Source organism: Podarcis raffonei, chromosome Z (assembly GCF_027172205.1).
Source record: "Podarcis raffonei isolate rPodRaf1 chromosome Z, rPodRaf1.pri, whole genome shotgun sequence".
In the NCBI taxonomy this organism is placed as follows: Eukaryota; Metazoa; Chordata; class Lepidosauria; order Squamata; family Lacertidae; genus Podarcis; species Podarcis raffonei.
The window spans coordinates 12,701,749-12,721,241 of record NC_070621.1 but is presented as its reverse complement, the minus strand read 5'-3'; the positions used below and the strand labels follow the sequence as shown (position 1 = coordinate 12,721,241).

The following is a 19,493-nucleotide window of genomic DNA, read 5'->3' as shown; positions in this document are numbered from 1 at the left end:
TTAGACTGTGAGTCTACAGGCAGGGACTGTGCTACTATTTCAATATATGTACAGTACAGTGCTCAGAAAATGTAAGGTGCTTTGGAAACAGTAACAGTAGTAAGAATAAAAATAAAAATAAGAATATTGAAGCACTTGGAGTAGTAACAATAATAATAACAATAACTACAACAGTAAGTCAGCCCAAGTTCAGTAGCTACAAAAGATTATAGCTTACAAAGGAACACAGGGAGCTGCTTTATCCGGAGTCATACCATTGGTCCATTTAGCTTACTATTGCCTAAACTGACTGGCAGTGGCTGTCCAAGCTTTGGGGCAGGTGACATTCTCAGCCTGGTTTGGAGATGCTGGGGGTTGAACTTGGAACCAGCTGCATGCAAGGCTGATGTTCTACCACTGAGCTATGGCTCCTTCCCCAAGTAGGTGCACAAAGGATCACAGCCTTCACTTCCCAGTGCATTGCATCTGAGGGGTGGCAAATCAATGTGAAAAATGGAAGAGCGATATGTAAAAACCCAGGTGCTTTGATTCACATGGCACGTTTGTTCAATTTACGAGAGTCAGAAATAAAAGATGGTTCCTAGCATTGCTTATGAGAACACCTGAAGACAAGTGACTGTAAACCCCTTTATTCAGAATGAGTGGTAGGCTCCAGCCCCTACGTGCATCTTTAAGAAACATGAAACATGCACAAACACTTAAGTCTTCCTAAATGCTCAAAATTCTGGACTATCTGCCCCAGCTTCTTCCTGCTCACTAGACCCTGTTGCCTCTTCCACCACTTCCTCCTCCCAAGCCTCTCCCTCTTCTCCCTCTGAACATGCATAATCATCCCAACACCACTCCCCTGTCTCTGAGCCTTCGTCCCCTGGAGGTTCCCTTGGGGGTTCCCCACCTGGTGCCTTCCCCCCACTCCTCTGCATCCAGCCAGTGCACGACACAAGGGATGGAGCAACTCCTCTATGAAAACAGGCTGCAGCCACTGGCCTGATCCAGCAGGCTCTTCTCATTTAACACAGGACTTGTCATAGGCTGAGGTTCTTTGAAACCAGGAATAAACTTGGAGGGGAGGGCAAGGGGGGTGAGTTAGGCACTTCACTTGGGCCTCGCTGAAGCTCATCCACATAGTACCAAACCATGGTTTAGTGTCAAGTGAGTACTGAGCTGCTGGATGCTCCCACTTTAAAGAGGAGAAAAGCAGCACTTCAGCCAGCCTTCAGGTCCAGTGATATTAATGCAACACGCTTGCAAACGATTTTCATGAGATTTGGTGTACACGCCATTTGGAAAGACAATGGCATATTTGACAGCACTGGAATGCACCTATTTCTCTGTTATTAAGTACTACTGCATTGGGCAGAGACATATCTATAGATTTACAGTTTCAATTCATATCTTTCTCTGACACTAATTTAAAAAAGTGTACATAAACCGTGAGAAGTGAAGGCTCGTTCACATTCCCAGCTTGTTGCAGTCAGAGAATGCTGGCCTGCGGTCTTTACTCCGACAAGGCCGTTTACTACAAAGTGGGTGATAATAATCACAAGACCAGGAACCGGGGCTTTGCTATGGATATATTGGGCCGTCACCCTCCTCTCATCGCAGTTGGCATTTCCCACTGTGAAATATGGCGGAGGATCTTCTGACCTGTGTACAACAAAAACAGCTGGGAATAGAGTCTAAAATGCCTTTGTTACCTTTGTTGCACTCGTTGGGAAAAGCAAGTTAGAACTTTTCCACAAAGGAAAGCAGGAAGTAGGCTTCTAAGGAAAAGGTATTAAAGATGCCAGCAACAAACTAACCTACTTCCAAAATGAGCATAATGAGAGCCCCACCTGAGCCTCGCTGGGATCCTTTTCTCCGCTTCAAAGCTTTTTGCAAGATGTCCTTCATGGTGACCTTCATGCTGTCCACCTGGATAAGTGAGAATCCATGTGCAGCATTTCTGCAAGACACAGAAATGGAGAGTGTGACACGCATGCACTTATGTGTATACACACACACACACACACACACACACACAAACACAAACAGACACAAACCCTCACCCACATGTAATATTATCTGGCCTACCTTTTGGCAGATTTGAACAAACTATTAACAGAGACCCTGGCTAGATTTCTCTTTCTGGCTGCAAAAAAACTGAAAAGGAAATATCCTCCAATTAAAACATCCTGTCCCACTGCTGTTCTCATGTATTACAATCTTTAATCCGGTTATGTTACGTTATTTATTTATAACTCATTCTTAATTTCCTTATTTTAAGGTACTATGTAGTATATCTTATTTTATATCATTTATGCATTACAACCCACTTTAATGTATTCTGTATGTTAAGATAACTCACTTGAATGGTTGTTAGTTTTATTTTGTTTGGGTCTATGATCACATAATAAAGGATCTGTATCTGTGTCACATGTTATTGCAAAATAGTCACCAGAGGGCAGCTTGCTTCAGGAAAAATCTTAGGACTGTTATCCAGCATTTTAAGGCCAGTGGAGGAGAGGAAGAACAATATACTGAAGGCAAGACAAAACCATGTAGATCAACACCTTCAATTGGACCAGCAAACAATGCAGCTCTTAGAGCAGAGGTTTCACAGAGTTCCCTGAAGCTGATGAGGAGTCTGATTTCACACCAGATCCAAATTCTAGGAGGTCTTTAAAAGTAGCCCCAAGCTGGGCTCTAAATAGAAGGGTCAATGGGTGCACACAGAGCTCAAATGAAGAACGCAGCACTTCTTGAGTTGCAATGCAATTAGAAAACGTGATCCAATTGAATTTCAATTCAGCATGGACTGAGAAATATTGCTTCAATGCTGAGTTGCCACAAATATGATGCCCCATGGCTGCAGTGAGAAATATTTATTGAGACAAAATCCTGAAATTATCTGTGTGCCCCCAGATGGGAGCAGGACACAGCTAATTAGGGGGTGTCATTGAAGTCTGCAATGCCCATGTTTGGACTTGCAGCCAAATCTCAATTTATGTAGAGGTTATGTTCTGGGGATAGAGCATAAGGCCAAAATCGCATATAGTCAAAACATTCTCCCAGCACCTCTGAACACTCTCACAAGGTGAGTGTAATGTTGGGTGGGATTGCACAAGCTAAATGCACTTAAGTTGCAAATTTACTGACTATGCACTTCGTTGGTATGTTAATTTTCATCATCAAACTGAGGTAAGCATGAATCCTTTGGCTTTGACTGTAGTCTAATCTGCAGAATACCTCCATCCACCCACCTTCTTATTTACTTCTCTGGATGTGACAGAAGGAGATCCTGTTGGGAGACTTCCCTCCCTGCTATGGCAATGGCTTTTACGACAAAGACTCTAAGAAATGTGGTTCCCAGGGCTCCTGACACCCATACCTAGGTACCCTGGGAAAAGCTGGATTTCCCGGGGCCCCTGATGCCAGGGATGATGGCATGACGGTGTTGCAGCAGGTGAGGCCTCCTTAAGGGGCTCCGATAGGATCACGCTCCCATGATGGAGCCCAAACTGTGGGAAATTGCAGTCAAATGTAGGGACCAAAGAGTTCTGTTCCTAGACTTAGCTAGGTCACACCCTCTCACCTCCATGAGTGAGGAAGTAAAAGCTTATTCTAGTTCCTTTTCTCACTTTCCCTGCCAACCATGTAACTGACCAGGATGGATGTGTCTGAACTTGCTCCAAGTTCAGGCCACAGGTCTAAAACTATATTGTGTATTTTGCATGCACAAGTAATCAACCTGTGTTCTCCTTGCCGTTGAATGGAACAGCACATGAATCAGTCCTTTGGATTCAGTAAGTAAAGCTTTTAAACTTACTTAAGTGTGTGTGAACTGTTCAATGCTAGAGGAGTGGGGGTGGGGCAAGAGCTTTAAAGTAGATTACATGGGTTATGCAAAAGGGTTTAATGGCATACATTCCATGCTATACTTTGATAGTGTTTTAAACTCTGCTGGGGGCTTTCTCCCACTAGAGAGTATGCAAAGCCCCACATTTTTAATCTAGGCACCCACTCAATTCTTTTGTTAATTACCCAAACATGGATTGAATCTACCCATCTCTACACAACTTGGGTATAGAATACACCTTTAACAAAATCTATTTTAGACTGCTTTGTGCACCCAACAAAGACTCCAATCCCACAAAAGCTCAGGAGGCGATAAAAATATTTGTCTTTAAGGTACCCCACAATGCTGTTGTTTTTGCTGCAACAGATTATGCCAACACATCTGGAGTTTGTCCCCAGTACCTGTCGCTGGGGAATCCAGGTGCAGCTTTCGACCCAGAAGCTCTGCAGAGAAAAATGAGATCATTCTGGCAAGATGTACAAGACTGTCCCAGAAGCAACTTTCAGAGGCTTATTCTTGCTAATTTCTGCCATTTATTTTATAGTGCGTGGCTTTTTCTTTTTAAAAACAGGGTAATTGCTTATTTGTATTGCAATTTAAAAAAATAAAATAAACAACTACCCTATTAGACCTTCTAAGATCATCAGTAGATAAGCAGGACAGAAATAATAAATTTCTTATTATTTGGAATTAGCTCTAGACATTTCACCAGTGCCCAACACCTTACGTGACAGGAAGAAAAGTAAGTGCACAGTTCTGATCCAACAATAATAGAGAACACGGTCCAAAGACATACTCCTTTTATTTTTTAAAAAATTTATCTATTAATGACTTTAAAACCGGTTTTGGGAAAATCTGGAATATTTTAGGAGTATATCTTGAGGATTCCTCAATGAGTAGATTATTGTTGTACAGATATAATTCAGTTATATAATTCAGCATGCAAAAGGTCCCAGGTACAGTTCCTGGCATCTCCAGGTACGGCTAGGAAAGAGTCCTTTGTCTGAAACCCTGAAAAGCCATTGCTAGTCAATATAGACAATACTGAGCTAAATAGGCCCATGGTCTGACTTAGTTTAAGACAGCTTCCTGTGTTCTTATTTAAATCAGCCCTTTATCAGGACTAGAATATTACTTCTTTTTTACAGGAAATGCTGTAGCTCAGTGGTACAGAAGATGCTCTGCATGTAAAAGGTCCAAGGTATGTTCCCTGAAATCCAGAGGCAGGGTTGGGAAAGGCTTATTGACTGATACCCTGGAGAGCTGCTGCCAGTCAGTGAAGACAGTATTGAATTAGATGGATCAATTGTCTCACCTGTTATTACCCTGCATTCCAAGGCATTCCCCTGTGTTCTTACATCAGTTCTGGAAAACAGCCTTCACTGGATCTTTGAAATGCTGTTGGGGCTGAGTTATATGCAGGCAGCATCAGGAGTCAGGGTTAGAACACGCCAGAGCCAGGAAAGGCAAGAGCTGTCTAGGCAAAGTTCCAGCCTGAACTCAAGCCCTTCCTGTTGAGAAGACAGGCTAGATGGGCCAAGCCACTCCACTAGCTCACAGGTCTTCACTGCCCAGTGAGACTCTCCAACCGGTAGTCCTGGTGATTTCCCTCATGGGGCAGCTCTGCACCCAGCTGAGGCATTCTGGGTTCTACTCTGACCAGCCCCAGAAGGGAGTAATATATAAACCCGCTCTCACTTTTTATTTCTCTTTATTTTTGGTCTAATGAATCCAAAGTTGTTCTAACGCTTAACAAGCACTTGGGGACTTCAAGCTGAAGAACAAGAAGTGCCTATGTAGGCAATTAGAAGTTCATCCTTACACAATGGTTTATTGAAGCTTCTTTTTAACCTTTTTGAATTGTTTTTAACTTTTTCACACTTTTATTGCATGGCTTTTATTTTTTTTAATGCTGCGATCCGCTTTGATATATTTTTAGGATTTGGTGGTATATAAATATTTTTATAAATAAATAAGGAGGAGGGGGGGAGGATTTGGCTAAAATGCCTATTTAAATATTATTAAGTCTCAATCCTATGCACATTTACATGGGAGTCAGTTCCACTGAGCAAAGCAGACCTTATTTCCAGTAAAAAGACATAGGATTGTACTTGTAAACTTATTTAATCAATTAAATTTGTAATTCAAAGCCACAAAGTATTTAAATGCAAAAGGCTTTTGGCTGTTTTCTACTCATTCATGATGGCCGCTCGGAAGACCCCTTAGGATACTCCCCCAAAAAACCTTCCATGTGTCTGGTGGCTTCACTCCACTGCACACCCACCCACCCCAATTTAATAAACTTTGATGCTTTTTTACTTTGGATACATACTGAACAGGCCAAATCTTTCTCTGACATTTAAGTCAGCTTACACCGGCAAAGTCTGAGAACTCTGCCTGCAGAACACATTGTGGTACTTATTGCAATGCTCAGCCAAAATCCAAAGTAAACATTAAGAAAATGAGTTGAAATGTGGAAGGAAAGCCAAGGTGAAAAGGCGTAAGAAGGGGAGAGTTAAAATGAAAAATAGGCAGAAGTGGCCAAGGTGTTGTTCTTTAAGCACCACCCCTTGTTTTTTAAGCATCCACAGGAGGCAATGATGGCCACTAACCTAATGGCTTTCAAAGAGGATTACACAAATTCCCAGAGGAGAAGGCTATCAAATACCAGGCGTTAAAACCTGCAGAAGGGGAGAATTAGTACTGTGCTCAGGTCTTGCTTGTGGGCTTCCAACACTGGGGCATCTGCTTGGTCACTGTGAGAACAGGATTCTGCGCTAGATGGACCACTGGCTTGATCTAGCCTGCACTTCTTACATTCTTATGTAGTTCCTGAAGAGCCAGGAGAAATTTATACCATCATAAAGAGCATAAGAAGAACCCTGAGGAATCAGACCAAAGGTCCAGCAAATGTTAACTTTTGCACAAAACATTTTAATATCTGTACCTATTTTTAGCACGTTTGTTGCGTTTTTAACATCTGCGCACATAAGGAGAGAGCCCTGCTGGATCAGACTAAAGGCACACCTGCTTCAGCATTCTACTTGTAAGAGGCAGGAAAGGCAAATGAATGTTTTTGCCTGGCTGGAATGCATCTTTCAACTCCAATAAAGCCTCTTGCTTGTCTGGAGGGAGGACAGAGAAGAGTGTGTAGAACTAGTCTACCGTACAAAGGTTAAGATTTACTTTCGTTACTCGACCCGCTTTGGTCTGCTGGCCCCACCACTTATAGATATTTGGTCCCCAGAAGGTCGCCCAAAAGGGAATGTGGCCCCTAGGCTGAGAGAGTTCTTATAGGACACTAATCTGAACTAGGAAGCTCCATACAGCCATTCTAACTAATAGTCATCAACAGACCTCTTCCATGGATGTGTCTAGAGCCCTATCCGCAATATATAAAGCAGCATCATACCACTTTAAACAGCCATAACTTGCCCCAAAGAATTCTGGGAGCTGTAGTTAAGGGTGTTGAGAATTGTTAGGAGGTCATGGTTCCCCACACAGCACTACAATTCCCAGAGTCCTCTAAGTTTGATTGTTAAAGAACTCTGGAAATTGTAGCTTTTTGTAGGGGAATAAGGGTTTCATAACAGTTCTCAATACCTGTAACCAACTACAGTTCCCAGCTTTCTTTAAGTGAAGAAGCCATGACCATTTAAAGTGGTATGGCACTGCTTTAAAAGTAAAGTGCAGATGGGGCTTTTCTCTCTCTTAAAGCTGTCTAAGCCTGTATCTGCGACATCACAGCAACAGATTCTACACAAGAAAAGCAAGCAGCGAAGCTTTTCACTGTACTGAACCACTTCCAAGATTTTGGTAATGGGGGAATTTTGTATTTGAATATTGGACCATCTAAACAAACAAACACACCTAGCAGGCCAGTGAGAAGGGTTTATTTAGCTCAGCCTTCTTCCTGACATGCTAGTTCCTCACCTCTACATGCACTCTACATGCATTCCTCCTCACTCCTCATAAATAGCCAGAAAGTGGTACAGTCCAGAAAAAGAGTTACAACTTGGATCCTCTGAACTGGCCCTAAATGAAGAGTCTCTGAGCTACCAGGGAAGTCAGTGGGGGGCAGCTCTACGAGGAGGCACAGGGAATAGCTATCAATGGCTAGCAGCCATTGCCAGAAGCAGGATGTATCTGAATGACAGCTGCTGGAAAGCACGAGAGGGCAGAATGCCGCTGCCCTCAGTTCCTACCTGTGGGCTTCTGTGCAGAGAGGCACCTTCCCTGAACACTCCCTGCAAAAAAAGAGCCCCATTTCCAAGAGTAAAAACACAACAGTCTCCTGCTAAAGCCTGCCTTAGCTCGAGCCTGCCTGTGCTCTGTGAGCAACATGGCCTGAAAGCTGTCAAGTTAATTGCTCTGAGCACTCCGTTACTGAATCATGGCTGAACCCCAGCCATCCTTTACCTCAGAACCTGGAGCCCATCCCAGAACCAATCTTTAAAAGGTTATTTTACTGATCAAAGTAAAATAAGAAAGACAAAAAAGCGGGGAGGGAAGCACAGGCCAAGGAGCTGGGGGTTGGTGGAGGAGAGGAGAGGAGAAAGCCCTGCATTTGACTATATTTAGTGGAACTATTTGAGTAAGTGAGGCCCTGGCAACGGCTGCAGAATATAACGTGCAGCCTGAAATTGTAAACGCCGGGATGTTTGTTCTGGAGCCTGGCCAGACAGGGCCATGATGTCGGTCTTCCAAGAGCTGAGGGATGACAAGCTTTGGAAGGGCCAGGGAGCAGCAAGGGAGGGAGGTGTTGTCGGAAAGGGGGGGGGGGGACACAGCACCAGGACATCCAGTGCCTGCAGTGATTCCCGAAGATGTCCTGGGCAGAAACCACAGTCCTTGCCTTTTCAGGAGTACATGGAATATTGGCAGTGCCTCCTTCCTGTCTTCCTGGTGTGCTCTCTACACTCAGATCTCTCTTTTTCTCTACCCTTCTAGTTCAGGTTTTCCTCATTGTGCCATTAATCCTTACCTCTTTTGCTTGTTTACACCCCTTTCCATTTTCCCGTTATAACTGGGATTCTTTATCTCTTCCTAGATGTTGCACAATACAGTATTATCTTGTTGTTGGGGGAAAAAACCCCTAACTCTTTAAAACGGCACCTTCTCTCTTTCACCTTCTTTTGCCCCAACCACCATCTTGAGATCACGCAGCCAACAGAAGTTCCTGTCTCTGTCAAGGGTAGCCAACTTGGTCTAGTACAAAGCATGATATTTGAACCATTCTCTGCAGCTCCCTATACCTTAGAAACATCTTTCCTCTCTTATTGTGACTTGGTGATGGGCCTTCTGCTACAGAAGCCTACTGCTTCCACCACTAGCGGAAGTCAAAGTGCAGCATAGCTATAATGCCAAGCACAGGAAGCTACACTTTAGCAGTAGAGCACCTGCTTTGCATGCAGAACGTTCCATGTTCAATTCCTGGTTTCTCCAGGAAGGGCTGGGAAAGGCTGCCGACTAAATCCCCAGAGTCAGTCTGTATAGAGACTGTCAGTATAGAGTTGGTCAGAATAGAGAATACTGACTAGGATCAGGCCAAAGACCAATTACTTCATTGTCCTGTTCTCACAGTTGCCAACTGGATGCCCTGAAGGCAAGCTCACAAGCCAGACCAGAGCACAAGAGTACTCTCTCCTCCTGTGGTTTCCAGCAACTAGGATTCAGAAACATTACTGCCTCAGATTATGGAGGCTAGTACCATTGTAGCTAGTAGCCTTATCCTCCACGAAATTTTTCAATCCTCTTTTAAAGCCATCTAGGCTGGTGGCGAGTTCCATAGTTTAACTCTGCACTAGGTTAAGAAGTACCTTTTTCTTATCTGTCCTGAATTTTCCAAAACTGTCAGTTTCACTGGATGTCCGCAAGTTCTAGAGTTTAGAGACAGGGAGAAACTCTTCTCTACCCACTTTCTGTACGCCTTGCATAATTTTATAACCTTCTATCATGTCACCTCTTAAATCACCTTTTCTCTAAACTAAAAAACAAACAAACTCAAATGCTGCAACCTTTGTACCCCTATGATCATTTTGCTTGTGGTTTTCTGCCCCCTCTAACCCAGTAACTGTTGCTGCGCCTTGTGAAAGTGAGTTCCACAGGTTACCAGCAGTGTGCAAAATTTCCCTTCCTCATGTCAATCCCAAACTTTCGGCCAATCATTTTACCCCGAGCTACAGTATTATAAGAGAGGGATTGGCTGGGGTGGGATGGGAGAAGAGAGGTCTCAGTCTCAAATGCAATGTGGATTGAGTATTGCCTCACCCATTAAAAATCCATGCCATCTCTATTTTTCTTGTTGTTTGTTTATTATTTTTTTAAAAAAGAAATTAGACCAAGGGAAGAAAACCCCCTACAGCTGGCTTCCTTCTAACCCTCTTCCCTCCCAATCATTTTACGAAAACATACCTGAGTGACAAGGTTAAATCAAGCAAAGGAAAATCCCTGGCACTTATCATCCGCCGGCATTACTGATAAATTGCGTGGTGGAGGAATAAAGGATTACCTTCTGTATTTTTTCATTACACTTTTCTTTTGTTACAGAATACATAAATCCATTGTGGCACAATGTAATATGTATCATCGCGCTACACCTGTGGACGCTTCATAGTGGCTGCCATGTCTGTGCAGTCAGGAATGATGAGTGAACCCCCCGTGAATGTTAATGATAGTGATCATTCTGAGGTAACTTGGCTTTCCATCTTCCTTTACAGCCTCGACGCCGGAGCCAGGGTGGCAAGGTTCAGGAGAGGGAAAATGGGGAAGGAAGGGGGGGGGAGAGAAGCAGGAGAGAGAGAGAGAGAGAGAGAGAGAGAGAGAGAGAGAGAGAGAAGCGAGGAGAACGTCCACACCTCAGGAGGAAAAATGCACACCAGCTCACCCTTAGGCCTGGCTTGGGCAAATCCATTAATGCTTTAAGGGAAAAGAAGAAAGGGGGGGGGAGAGGGGAGTGGGAGACAAGAGGCTGATTCTTCGCCTATCGTCTCTAAGGCAGTGGGGAAACTTTTTCATGATTGCTGCATTCACCATGGGCCTGCTGCTGGTGGAGACAGTATTGGATAGGGAAAGGCCAACCAAGGCCCTGTGTCTGCACTATGCATTCAAAGAAGTATCATACCACTTTAAACAGCCATGGCTTCCCCCAAAGGATCCTGGGAACTGTAGCTTCTTAAGTGTACTGGGGGTTGCTAGAAAGCCCCTATTGCCCTCAGAGAGCTACAATTCCCATAATTCCCTGGGAAGAGGGGTGAATTGTTTAATCACTGCCTCCCCCCCCCAGTTACTATTTCAGTCAACTAACTTCCTGGCAGAGGTGTAGTGATCCTGGGTCGCAGACCCATTACTGCTTCTGCAGCAGGCCCCTGTCTCCAGCATTCTACACCCACCTGATCTGCATGAAAGGAGAGCCACTGAGAAGTAATCTTCCTACCCTTTGATTTCAGCCAATCAGAGTGAAGATAGGTGAGTCAGCCAGTGAGGCTATTGGTTCCTAGGGTCACTCTGGAGAAGATGTGCGGGAATAATACTGAGGAGGAAGAGTTCTGTATACACCAAAGCTAAGCATTTGGGAATACTGAAAATGCAAGGTACTTCAGTTTCAGAAGAACAGTGAGCAAGAAAAATACAACTTAAGCCACTCGGAGGGGGGGGGGATATTTGAGCACTACATATTGTTTGCCCATATATGTGCACAGAAAATAATATACCGTATTTTTTGCTCTATAAGACTCACTTTTTCCCTCCTAAAAAGTAAGGGGAAATGTGTGTGCGTCTTATGGAGCGAATGCAGGCTGCACAGCTATCCCAGAAGCCAGAACAGCAAGAGGGATTGCTGCTTTCACTGCGCAGCGATCCCTCTTGCTGTTCTGGCTTCTGAGATTCAGAATATTTTCTTGTTTTTCTCCTCCAAAAACTAGGTGCGCCTTGTGGTCTGGTGCGTCTTATAGAGCGAAAAATACGGTATCCAGCTAAAAGGGTGACACATAAAGATCTGGATTGATCATTGCAATGCACCCCTAATTATTATCATAGTATAATTATAATAATATTGTATACTCTGAGGAGTGCTCCTGGTTGCTGCTAAAACATGGGCAACCAGTTTCTGGGCTGGATTCAGAACCACACCCAAACTGCAAACCTAAGCAGATGTTTCTAAACAGAGGTTGGATGGCAATCTGTCAGAGATTCTTTAGCTGTGATTCCTGAACTAAGAGGGGATTGACTTGATGATTCTTTGGGTCCCTTCCAAGTCTACAATTCTACGATTCAATGGGAGTGCAACCCCATCCAAAATAGATTGAACCTCTATTCCCTGATCTGCCTTGTGACTGACCAGGAGCACCCCTGCCTTGTCTGGATTCAGCTTCAGTTTATTAGCTCACATCCAGTCTTTTACCAAGATCAGGCAGAGATACAGAACTTGGAAAAGCTTCATTGGTTTTAGAAGGGACATAAGAAGCTGCCTTATACTGAATCAGACTACTGGTCCATCCAGCTTTGGGATGTCTACAGTGGCAGGCAGTGGCTCTCCACGGTTTCCGCAGCCCTACCTGAAGACACCAGGGAATGAGCCTGGGGCCTTCTGCATGCAATGCAGCTGCTTTATCACTGAGCTGTAGTCTGGCAGGTGAAGCTGAGAGTCAAGGGCTGTCCCAAAGTCATCCTCATGACTGCAACCAGGATTTGAAACCAGGTCTCTTTTGCCTAACTCTTGCCAATGTTCTACCTGTTACACCACCCTGGCCTTCCAGGACCATGGAAGAGGAGTAGAGCAGCCCCTTCTAAACACCCACATCCCAGTTTACCAGATATGCTTATGTGGCGGTGTATGCTCAGTTAAGACTTGGCTTGAAAAATCCCACTTGATGAGAGCAGCTTGCCGGGGGAGCTTAGCGCTTGACATTGGACAGACAAAACTCCTTTTTGTCCCGGCCGATTGTCTTCCAAAAGCCATCAGCTCACTAGACTAATGGCCGCATTCAAAGCCAGGATGGCTGCCCTTCCGTCTTCTCCTTGTGTAACTTTGCCAGAGTCCTTGGAACTTGCCAAATTCGGTCATGCCTGCTTAGCTCGCTCGACTGATTGTGCCAGAAAAGAAAATAAGACACAGATGTATTTGAGCGCTTTGAGATGCCAGTAAGAGAGACAGCTAATGGCTTCATTTCGACCCTCCCCTACCAGCTGGGCACAGGTGGGGGGGATAATGAGGTGCCTCTCCCTAATCAAACTCAATTATTTACTACTCTCCATAACCACAAAGACATTCATTCTCGCCTTGAAATATCAAACGGACGTTCCAACCTCTGCCACCAGGTATTTCTAAACAAACTCTGGTGGCTGCTGGTTTGCCTTGGCAGGACTTTTCAAGAGAACAAAGTTCGGCAAAGTGCTTCCTGCCAAAGCATGCCATGCCAGAACTGGCAACCACCAAGCGGGGCTCTGTCATTGTTAGCTTGGCTGACCATGTTGTATTCAAGAACAAATTCAGCACAATGCACGGACAGGCTTCAGACATCAGAAGCAGCAGTAATCGGCAACCAGAGGCCTCGATGGCCCTAACTCGTTTGCTGACATGGATGCTTCAGATGGCACAGAATGAGCAACTGCTTAAGAACCTAAGAGCCTGCTGGATCAGGCCAAAGGCCCATCCGGCTCAGCATCCCGTTCTCAGCAGCCAACCAGATACCTATGGGAAATCCGCAAGCAGGACCTGAGCATAAGAGCCCTCTCCCCTTCTGTTGCTTCCAGCAACTGGTATTCAGAAGCATTCCTGCCTCCAACAGTAAAAGTAGCTTTATTATATCAGTTTTCTAGTGTTTGGTCATGAGGTTGTTGTTGTCTTTTTGCCTATAAAGGCCTAAGCAGCTTAGGCCCCAATGTACATTCAAGTCTGCCTTCTGCTGAACTGCAAATCTCTTAGGCCTGTTGAAAATGCCACTGGGCCAAGTTTTCAATCTCTGGATCTATCAGAACCTTACGCACTTAAAAACACACACACACGGCTGGCAGACCAAAGCCATCCATCCTCCCCCCTGCCGCCCCTTAGTTACTTCTGTCATTTCAAGACAGACACATGGAAAGCCTCAACTTCTCCCCAGACACAGTCCCTGCCAAGGGAGAAACAGAGTCAGATTTGCAAGCACTGAGTTATGCGGATGACGTTTGTTCTGTCCTTAGGGCCAGAAACTCTTCAGGACAGTGAAAATGTGTGCAGCTGAAACAAAATGGAAAGTACAATTCTGCATACAAACACACACATATGCATGGAATCTACATATATGTATGTATATATGCAATGAGGACAAAAAGAGCCAGTGAACAAGCAATGAGCATATGGATGGAATTTGGAATACATTTAAATCCACGCTGTTGGGTTTTCCAGCACTTGAGCAAATGATCAGTCCTATGAGATTTAAACCCCCATCAGTGCTGTCTTTGAATCGGATGCCATGGCATGCTTTTGTCCTTCAAAGCAAGCCCATTTAGAATCAGATTCTGAAATGGAAGCTGGTGTGTGAACTTATGAGCAGGTTACATGGCTTTTAAAAAAAATAACAAAAATATTAGAACATTATTTTTGGTAAGTAGAGAAAGAGAGTACACAAGAACTTAAGATGAGGCTGCTGATCAGGCCCATCTAGTCCAGCATTCTGTTCTCACAGTGGCCAACCAGACGTGTGGGAAGCTCATAAGACCACAATAGCACTCTGCCTATCTGTGATTCCCAGCAACTGATATTCAGAGGCAAAGTGCCTCTTACAATGGTGACACGGTGCCTCTGACAATGTATGCTGCCCCGAAGGTAGGAAAGAAGTTAATAGTAAATTAACCCTGAAATATGGAAAGCAGCATCCTGGTGGTCTTGAGGAAGACTATGGCTGTTTCCCCTGAGCAACCTGTTGAGTATTGAGTATTTATCCTGATCTGTTTGCTGGGAGATTAGTTGACAACTGACTATTTAATGAGGATTTATCCCAATCTGTTTGTGGGGAGCTTAGGTGCTGCCGCATCAGAGTGTTATCCCATGCTTCCTAGTGCCTTTGCCGTCACTATTCTTTAGTGCAATAAAGTCAGCTCTTTTGGGAAAGCAGACTTGTTGTGCGAGTTCTGCCAACCAAGCATAGTAACACCATCTCAGTTTGCCAGTCAGCGTAGGACTGAATCCCCCCGAAAACAGTGACTGTCTGGAAGTGTCCCATGCACCAAGATTGTTAAGGAAATAAAGAAAGAGGGATAGAGAAGGAAGGGGGAAGCCATTGTGCAAACTCACATCCGGACGAAGAGGGACTGCTTGGCTGCCAAGCCGGGTGAAGAGTATTTCTCTACCAGTGCCAGTGTGCTGAAGCCGAACTTGTGGATGGGCTCATTGCAATCCAAGGGTGGGAAGTCTGTGTCAACCTCACCATCGTCCTCAGCAATGTGGAGGCAGTAAGCGCTGACATTTTCACTGCAGCAAATGAAAGGAAGAGTGTCTCAGGTTGAGGTTTAATACATTTGTATATTGCTTTCCACTATAAAAAAAAAGTTTAGCAAGGGAGAAGGCAGCGGGTTTGCACTCAGTAATGCTCAGCAATTTTTTCCTCAAAGGTACTTTCAAGTGTACAGAGTGATTGGATGTTTTATTTAGCCATTATGGTTAATAGCCATGGATAGACCTCTCCACCTTTTACAGACCCCTGAACTAATGGCATCACTGCTTCTCGTGGCATTAGGAACTTCCTGGTTCAAATTTCACCTCTGCCACAAATTCACTATTTATGGTGGTAATGATGCTGACCTACACTACAGAATTGTCATAAGGAGTACTGATACAATGTAGAGTGTTCAAGGAACTTCACATAAAGAACTTCACAGAATGTGATTTAAATGATTAAAAAATAATACTCATACCGCAAGGGTCAGAGAAGGGGAGACAAATGGATAATATGCTTATTGGAAATAGGCAATACTTCAAATTTTCCGAAATGATCCAACACAAGATAATGTCAAACGGTATGCACTGTTAAATGCATTCCCTGCTGAAATACTAGAGGCTCCATCATCACTGGCATCCTGCTGGCTTTTGAAGACACACCTTGTTTACAGAGGCATTCCCTTGATCTTTCAACCAGAGTCTCCTGTTCTAATTGCTTTACTGTTTTAACAGGATTGTTTTATTGCATATTTTAATTATAGGTATGTGTATTTTAATAATTGTGTCATTGGTTTTTATACTTATAAAGCAGCTTAGAAGCCTATATTGGTATTAAGAGGCATATAAATAAAAAAAACCTAATGGGTTGACTTACCCGCTGCCTTGCGGGACATCTTCAGGAGAAGAAAGGGCAAAGAAATAAACCCTACATAAATACAGAGTGGAGTCCCTAAGGCAGTTGGATGCTGTCTTATACGCCTCCTTCCAGCAATTTCTGTAGCCCAGCTGGTGCCAAATGTATTGCTCTGCTTTCCTTTGACCATGCCAGCGATGCTGGGAGGGGGGTCTTGTTATCTCGGGAACCTAGGACCTTCATGCACACTGCCCAAGCTTGCACCCTGTAGAGGTCACTTCAGTGCTGCTAACAAAGCAAAAACAATGCAGGAGGCAGCAGTTATGAGTTACTGGTCTCTGCAGCCACAACAGAGCTGTGATTCTCCAACACTTTGACTTCAGCCCCAGAGGCACAATCCATTATCTCTCAAGACAAATAGGTTGTTTCCAACTACTCAGAGTAGACCCACTGGAATAAATGGATTTAAGTTAGTCATGTCTATTATATTCAGTGGTCTACTCTGAATGGGACTAGCATTGGCTACAACCCACTATTACTTTTTAATTACTCTTTTTATTTTTATTTTTTAAAAAAACTCTTTTCTGATCAATCCACTGGTTCTCTGTCGCCACTTTACCAGTATTCTGTTTCATTCCAGCATGGCATGGAAGATCTGCCTAAATGTTTGGCGTCTGACAGGAGGGATTCTAAACTCAGCTGGGTGAATTTGGAAGTTTTAATTGCTTGACTGATGCTTAAATTAATTAATAGCAAAGCGCATGCTAATTGTTTAATTGGTCGCTTGATCTATATAGATCATTTTTGTGTGTGTGGAATTAAATGAGTTGATTTACAAAGTTTATTGATTGGATGCGACAGTGAATTATTTCACCGACTACCTGATTTGCAATTTTCCCAATTAATCTGCATACCTTGGGTTGCAACTCAGCTCACCCAAGAGTGCTTACTACGGGTGATCCATCCGCACACTGTCATGGCTAAAGTATTTATTATATCAAACAAGTAATAATGACACATTAAAGTTAATGTAACCTGCACGTTGGATAAACTGATGGCTAACAAGGAAGTAATCCCACTCTGTTGGCCTGTTGTAAACATTACGGTTTTGTTGCAGGGGCATTTGAAGGACTTGCTATTACTTTTTGTAACAGTTTACATGGAGTTCAAGAGGGCAGTGGTACAAAAAACCCCCACACTGGGATCAAAAAGTAATAGCAACTGCAGAACCCATCAACTGCTCACAAAAGTTGGCTTTTATTATGCAATGGAATTTTAGGATTGTGAAGAAGGTTGAATCCTGGAGAAGAAACACACTCTAAACACAGAGTTTAAGGGGAATAAACCTTTAATACAGGGCCAGGCACCGCTGCTCCCATTGTAGCAAGTCAATCAAGTCACTTTTATAATATTTTTAAAAATATCTTTCAATATAATAATAATAATTTTTATTTATATCCTGCCCTCCCCAGCCGAAGCCAGGCTCAGAACGGCTAACAATCCTGCCTAATGATGGAAGCAGATATGTATAGGGCTGGGGTGTGTTCACATCTTGAACTGGGACTCCCAAGCAATCAGGCTTAGGCACTTCCTGTGCAACCTCTGTCTGTTCCTGCCGCAAGTCTAGTAAGCGGAGCTCTATGGTTCAAGAGCACCACCTAGACTGCAGTACCAGGATGTCTGGTCACAATCAGCCGAACTCCAAGGCCCAATCCTGAGACACCAGGTTCTCCAAAGCCTCTGTACTTTTGCCCTCACTCTGAGTTAGCTTATCTGTGAAGTGATGTCTGGAGGGAGGACACTGCCTATCCCCTTTGTGCACTTCCCATGTCTTTTGATTGTGGGCAACTTTTCATGCACAATAAGAAGCAGCGCTCCTCAGTTATGTTAGAAGTTTGGGAAGCACAGCTTTATTTGACCCACAGTCGTGAAAGAGTGGTTAAAAAGCCCATTGGACATGAATATGTAAGCAGTATCGGTGACACTGAAGTAGATATGATTTATCTTTTTTAAAAACAAACAAACAAGACACCCAAAAAGGGAGAGCATCTCAAAATGATGATTCATTTATACAACACTGGCTTCATATGCTTGTCATTACATGGAACCCAGTAATTTAATTGAAAGAGAAATAGATATAGATGTATGCATAGCTTGGAAGGAAATATTGATAAATGTGGAGGTGTTCCAGCAAGATTTATCTGTAAAAAAAAAAAAAATATTGATGTGGAAATCCATTTCATTATGCAAAAGTGGCTGCGGGGGGGGGGGGAGAAAGAGAGAGAGAAGGATGAGGGGGAAGGGATGGAGAAGAAAGCAGAAAAAGAAAGGGCCTACTTGAGTTTGGGTTCCCGTCCTTCACTCGTGTACTGCCAGCAGATGAGCCCAATCAAGTCATGCACCTTGGCATTGGCGATGGTCACCACAGTCATGGGCTGCAGTTTGTCCTGGTTTGTGTGCAGCGGGAGGTAGACATCAATGATTTTGGTTGCAGTGGTGCCAATATGGCCCTGTCAGGAGAAGAGATTTCAATATACATATAAAGAGAGAGAGGGAGGGAAGGAGAGACTGACAGATAGACATGATTTGGCAAGGAGTGACTAGACAAAATAGAAAAGGTTGCTTTCCAGCTCAGGGTGGGTGACTGACATGTATGGTTGTCTCATGGTTACCTTGTGCTTGAAAAAGACCACAATTCTGCAACCTAGATTCTGCAATCCCAATTCTGCAGTGAAAGATGGACCCTGCAATGTGCATGAATTATGCATACCTGAGTCATTTCACTTGTTTCGCATAATTTATTCTGCTTTTCCTTTTATGCAATAGGAATACGGGAACATACAGACATAGGAAGCTGTCTTATACCAAGTCAGACCATTGGTCCATCTAGCTCAGAAATGCCTACACTGACTAGCAATGGCTATCCAGTGTTTCAGACAGAATTCCCTTTCAGCCCCACTTGGAGATGCTGGAGATAGAATCTGGGGACCTTCTGCATGCAAAGCAGGTGCTCAACCACTGTGCTACAGACCTTCCCATATACAGTGGTACCTCGAGTTACAGACGCTTCAGGTTACAGATGCTTCAGGTTACAGACTCCACTAACCCATAAATAGTACCTTGGGTTAAGAACTTTGCTTCAGGATAAGAACAGAAATCGCGTGGCGGCGGTGCGGCAGCAGCAGCGGGAGGCCCCATTAGCTAAAGTGGTACCTCGGGTTGAGAACAGTTTCAGGTTAAGAATGGACCTCCAGAGCGAATTCAGTTCTTAACCCAAGGTACCACTGTATACCATGTAGATATCCACATACAACTTGCCACTTCCACAGAATAATTTCAGAGAGGTAGGTAACTGGCTGATAGGACAACCACAATTCCCCAGG

General features: G+C 43.9%; 1 protein-coding gene across 14 annotated transcripts in view; it reads right to left on the bottom strand.

Moving 5' to 3' along the window:
• The window catches only part of MAPKAP1 (MAPK associated protein 1), a 185,212-nt gene that overhangs the window by 90,861 nt on the left and 74,858 nt on the right, over positions 1-19,493 (bottom strand). For 10 of the 14 annotated variants that reach the window (XM_053374364.1, XM_053374367.1, XM_053374362.1 and 7 more), the window contains 5 exons: positions 18,448-18,620; positions 15,114-15,290; positions 4,240-4,281; positions 2,074-2,142; positions 1,836-1,945 (listed from right to left, as the gene is read on the bottom strand). In XM_053374364.1, the coding sequence (XP_053230339.1) occupies positions 1,836-1,945; positions 2,074-2,142; positions 4,240-4,281; positions 15,114-15,290; positions 18,448-18,620 (571 nt within the window). The remainder of the gene's footprint in view (positions 1-1,835; positions 1,946-2,073; positions 2,143-4,239; positions 4,282-15,113; positions 15,291-18,447; positions 18,621-19,493) is intronic. The other 4 variants (XM_053374365.1, XM_053374372.1, XM_053374369.1 and 1 more) reach the window with 2 other exon arrangements.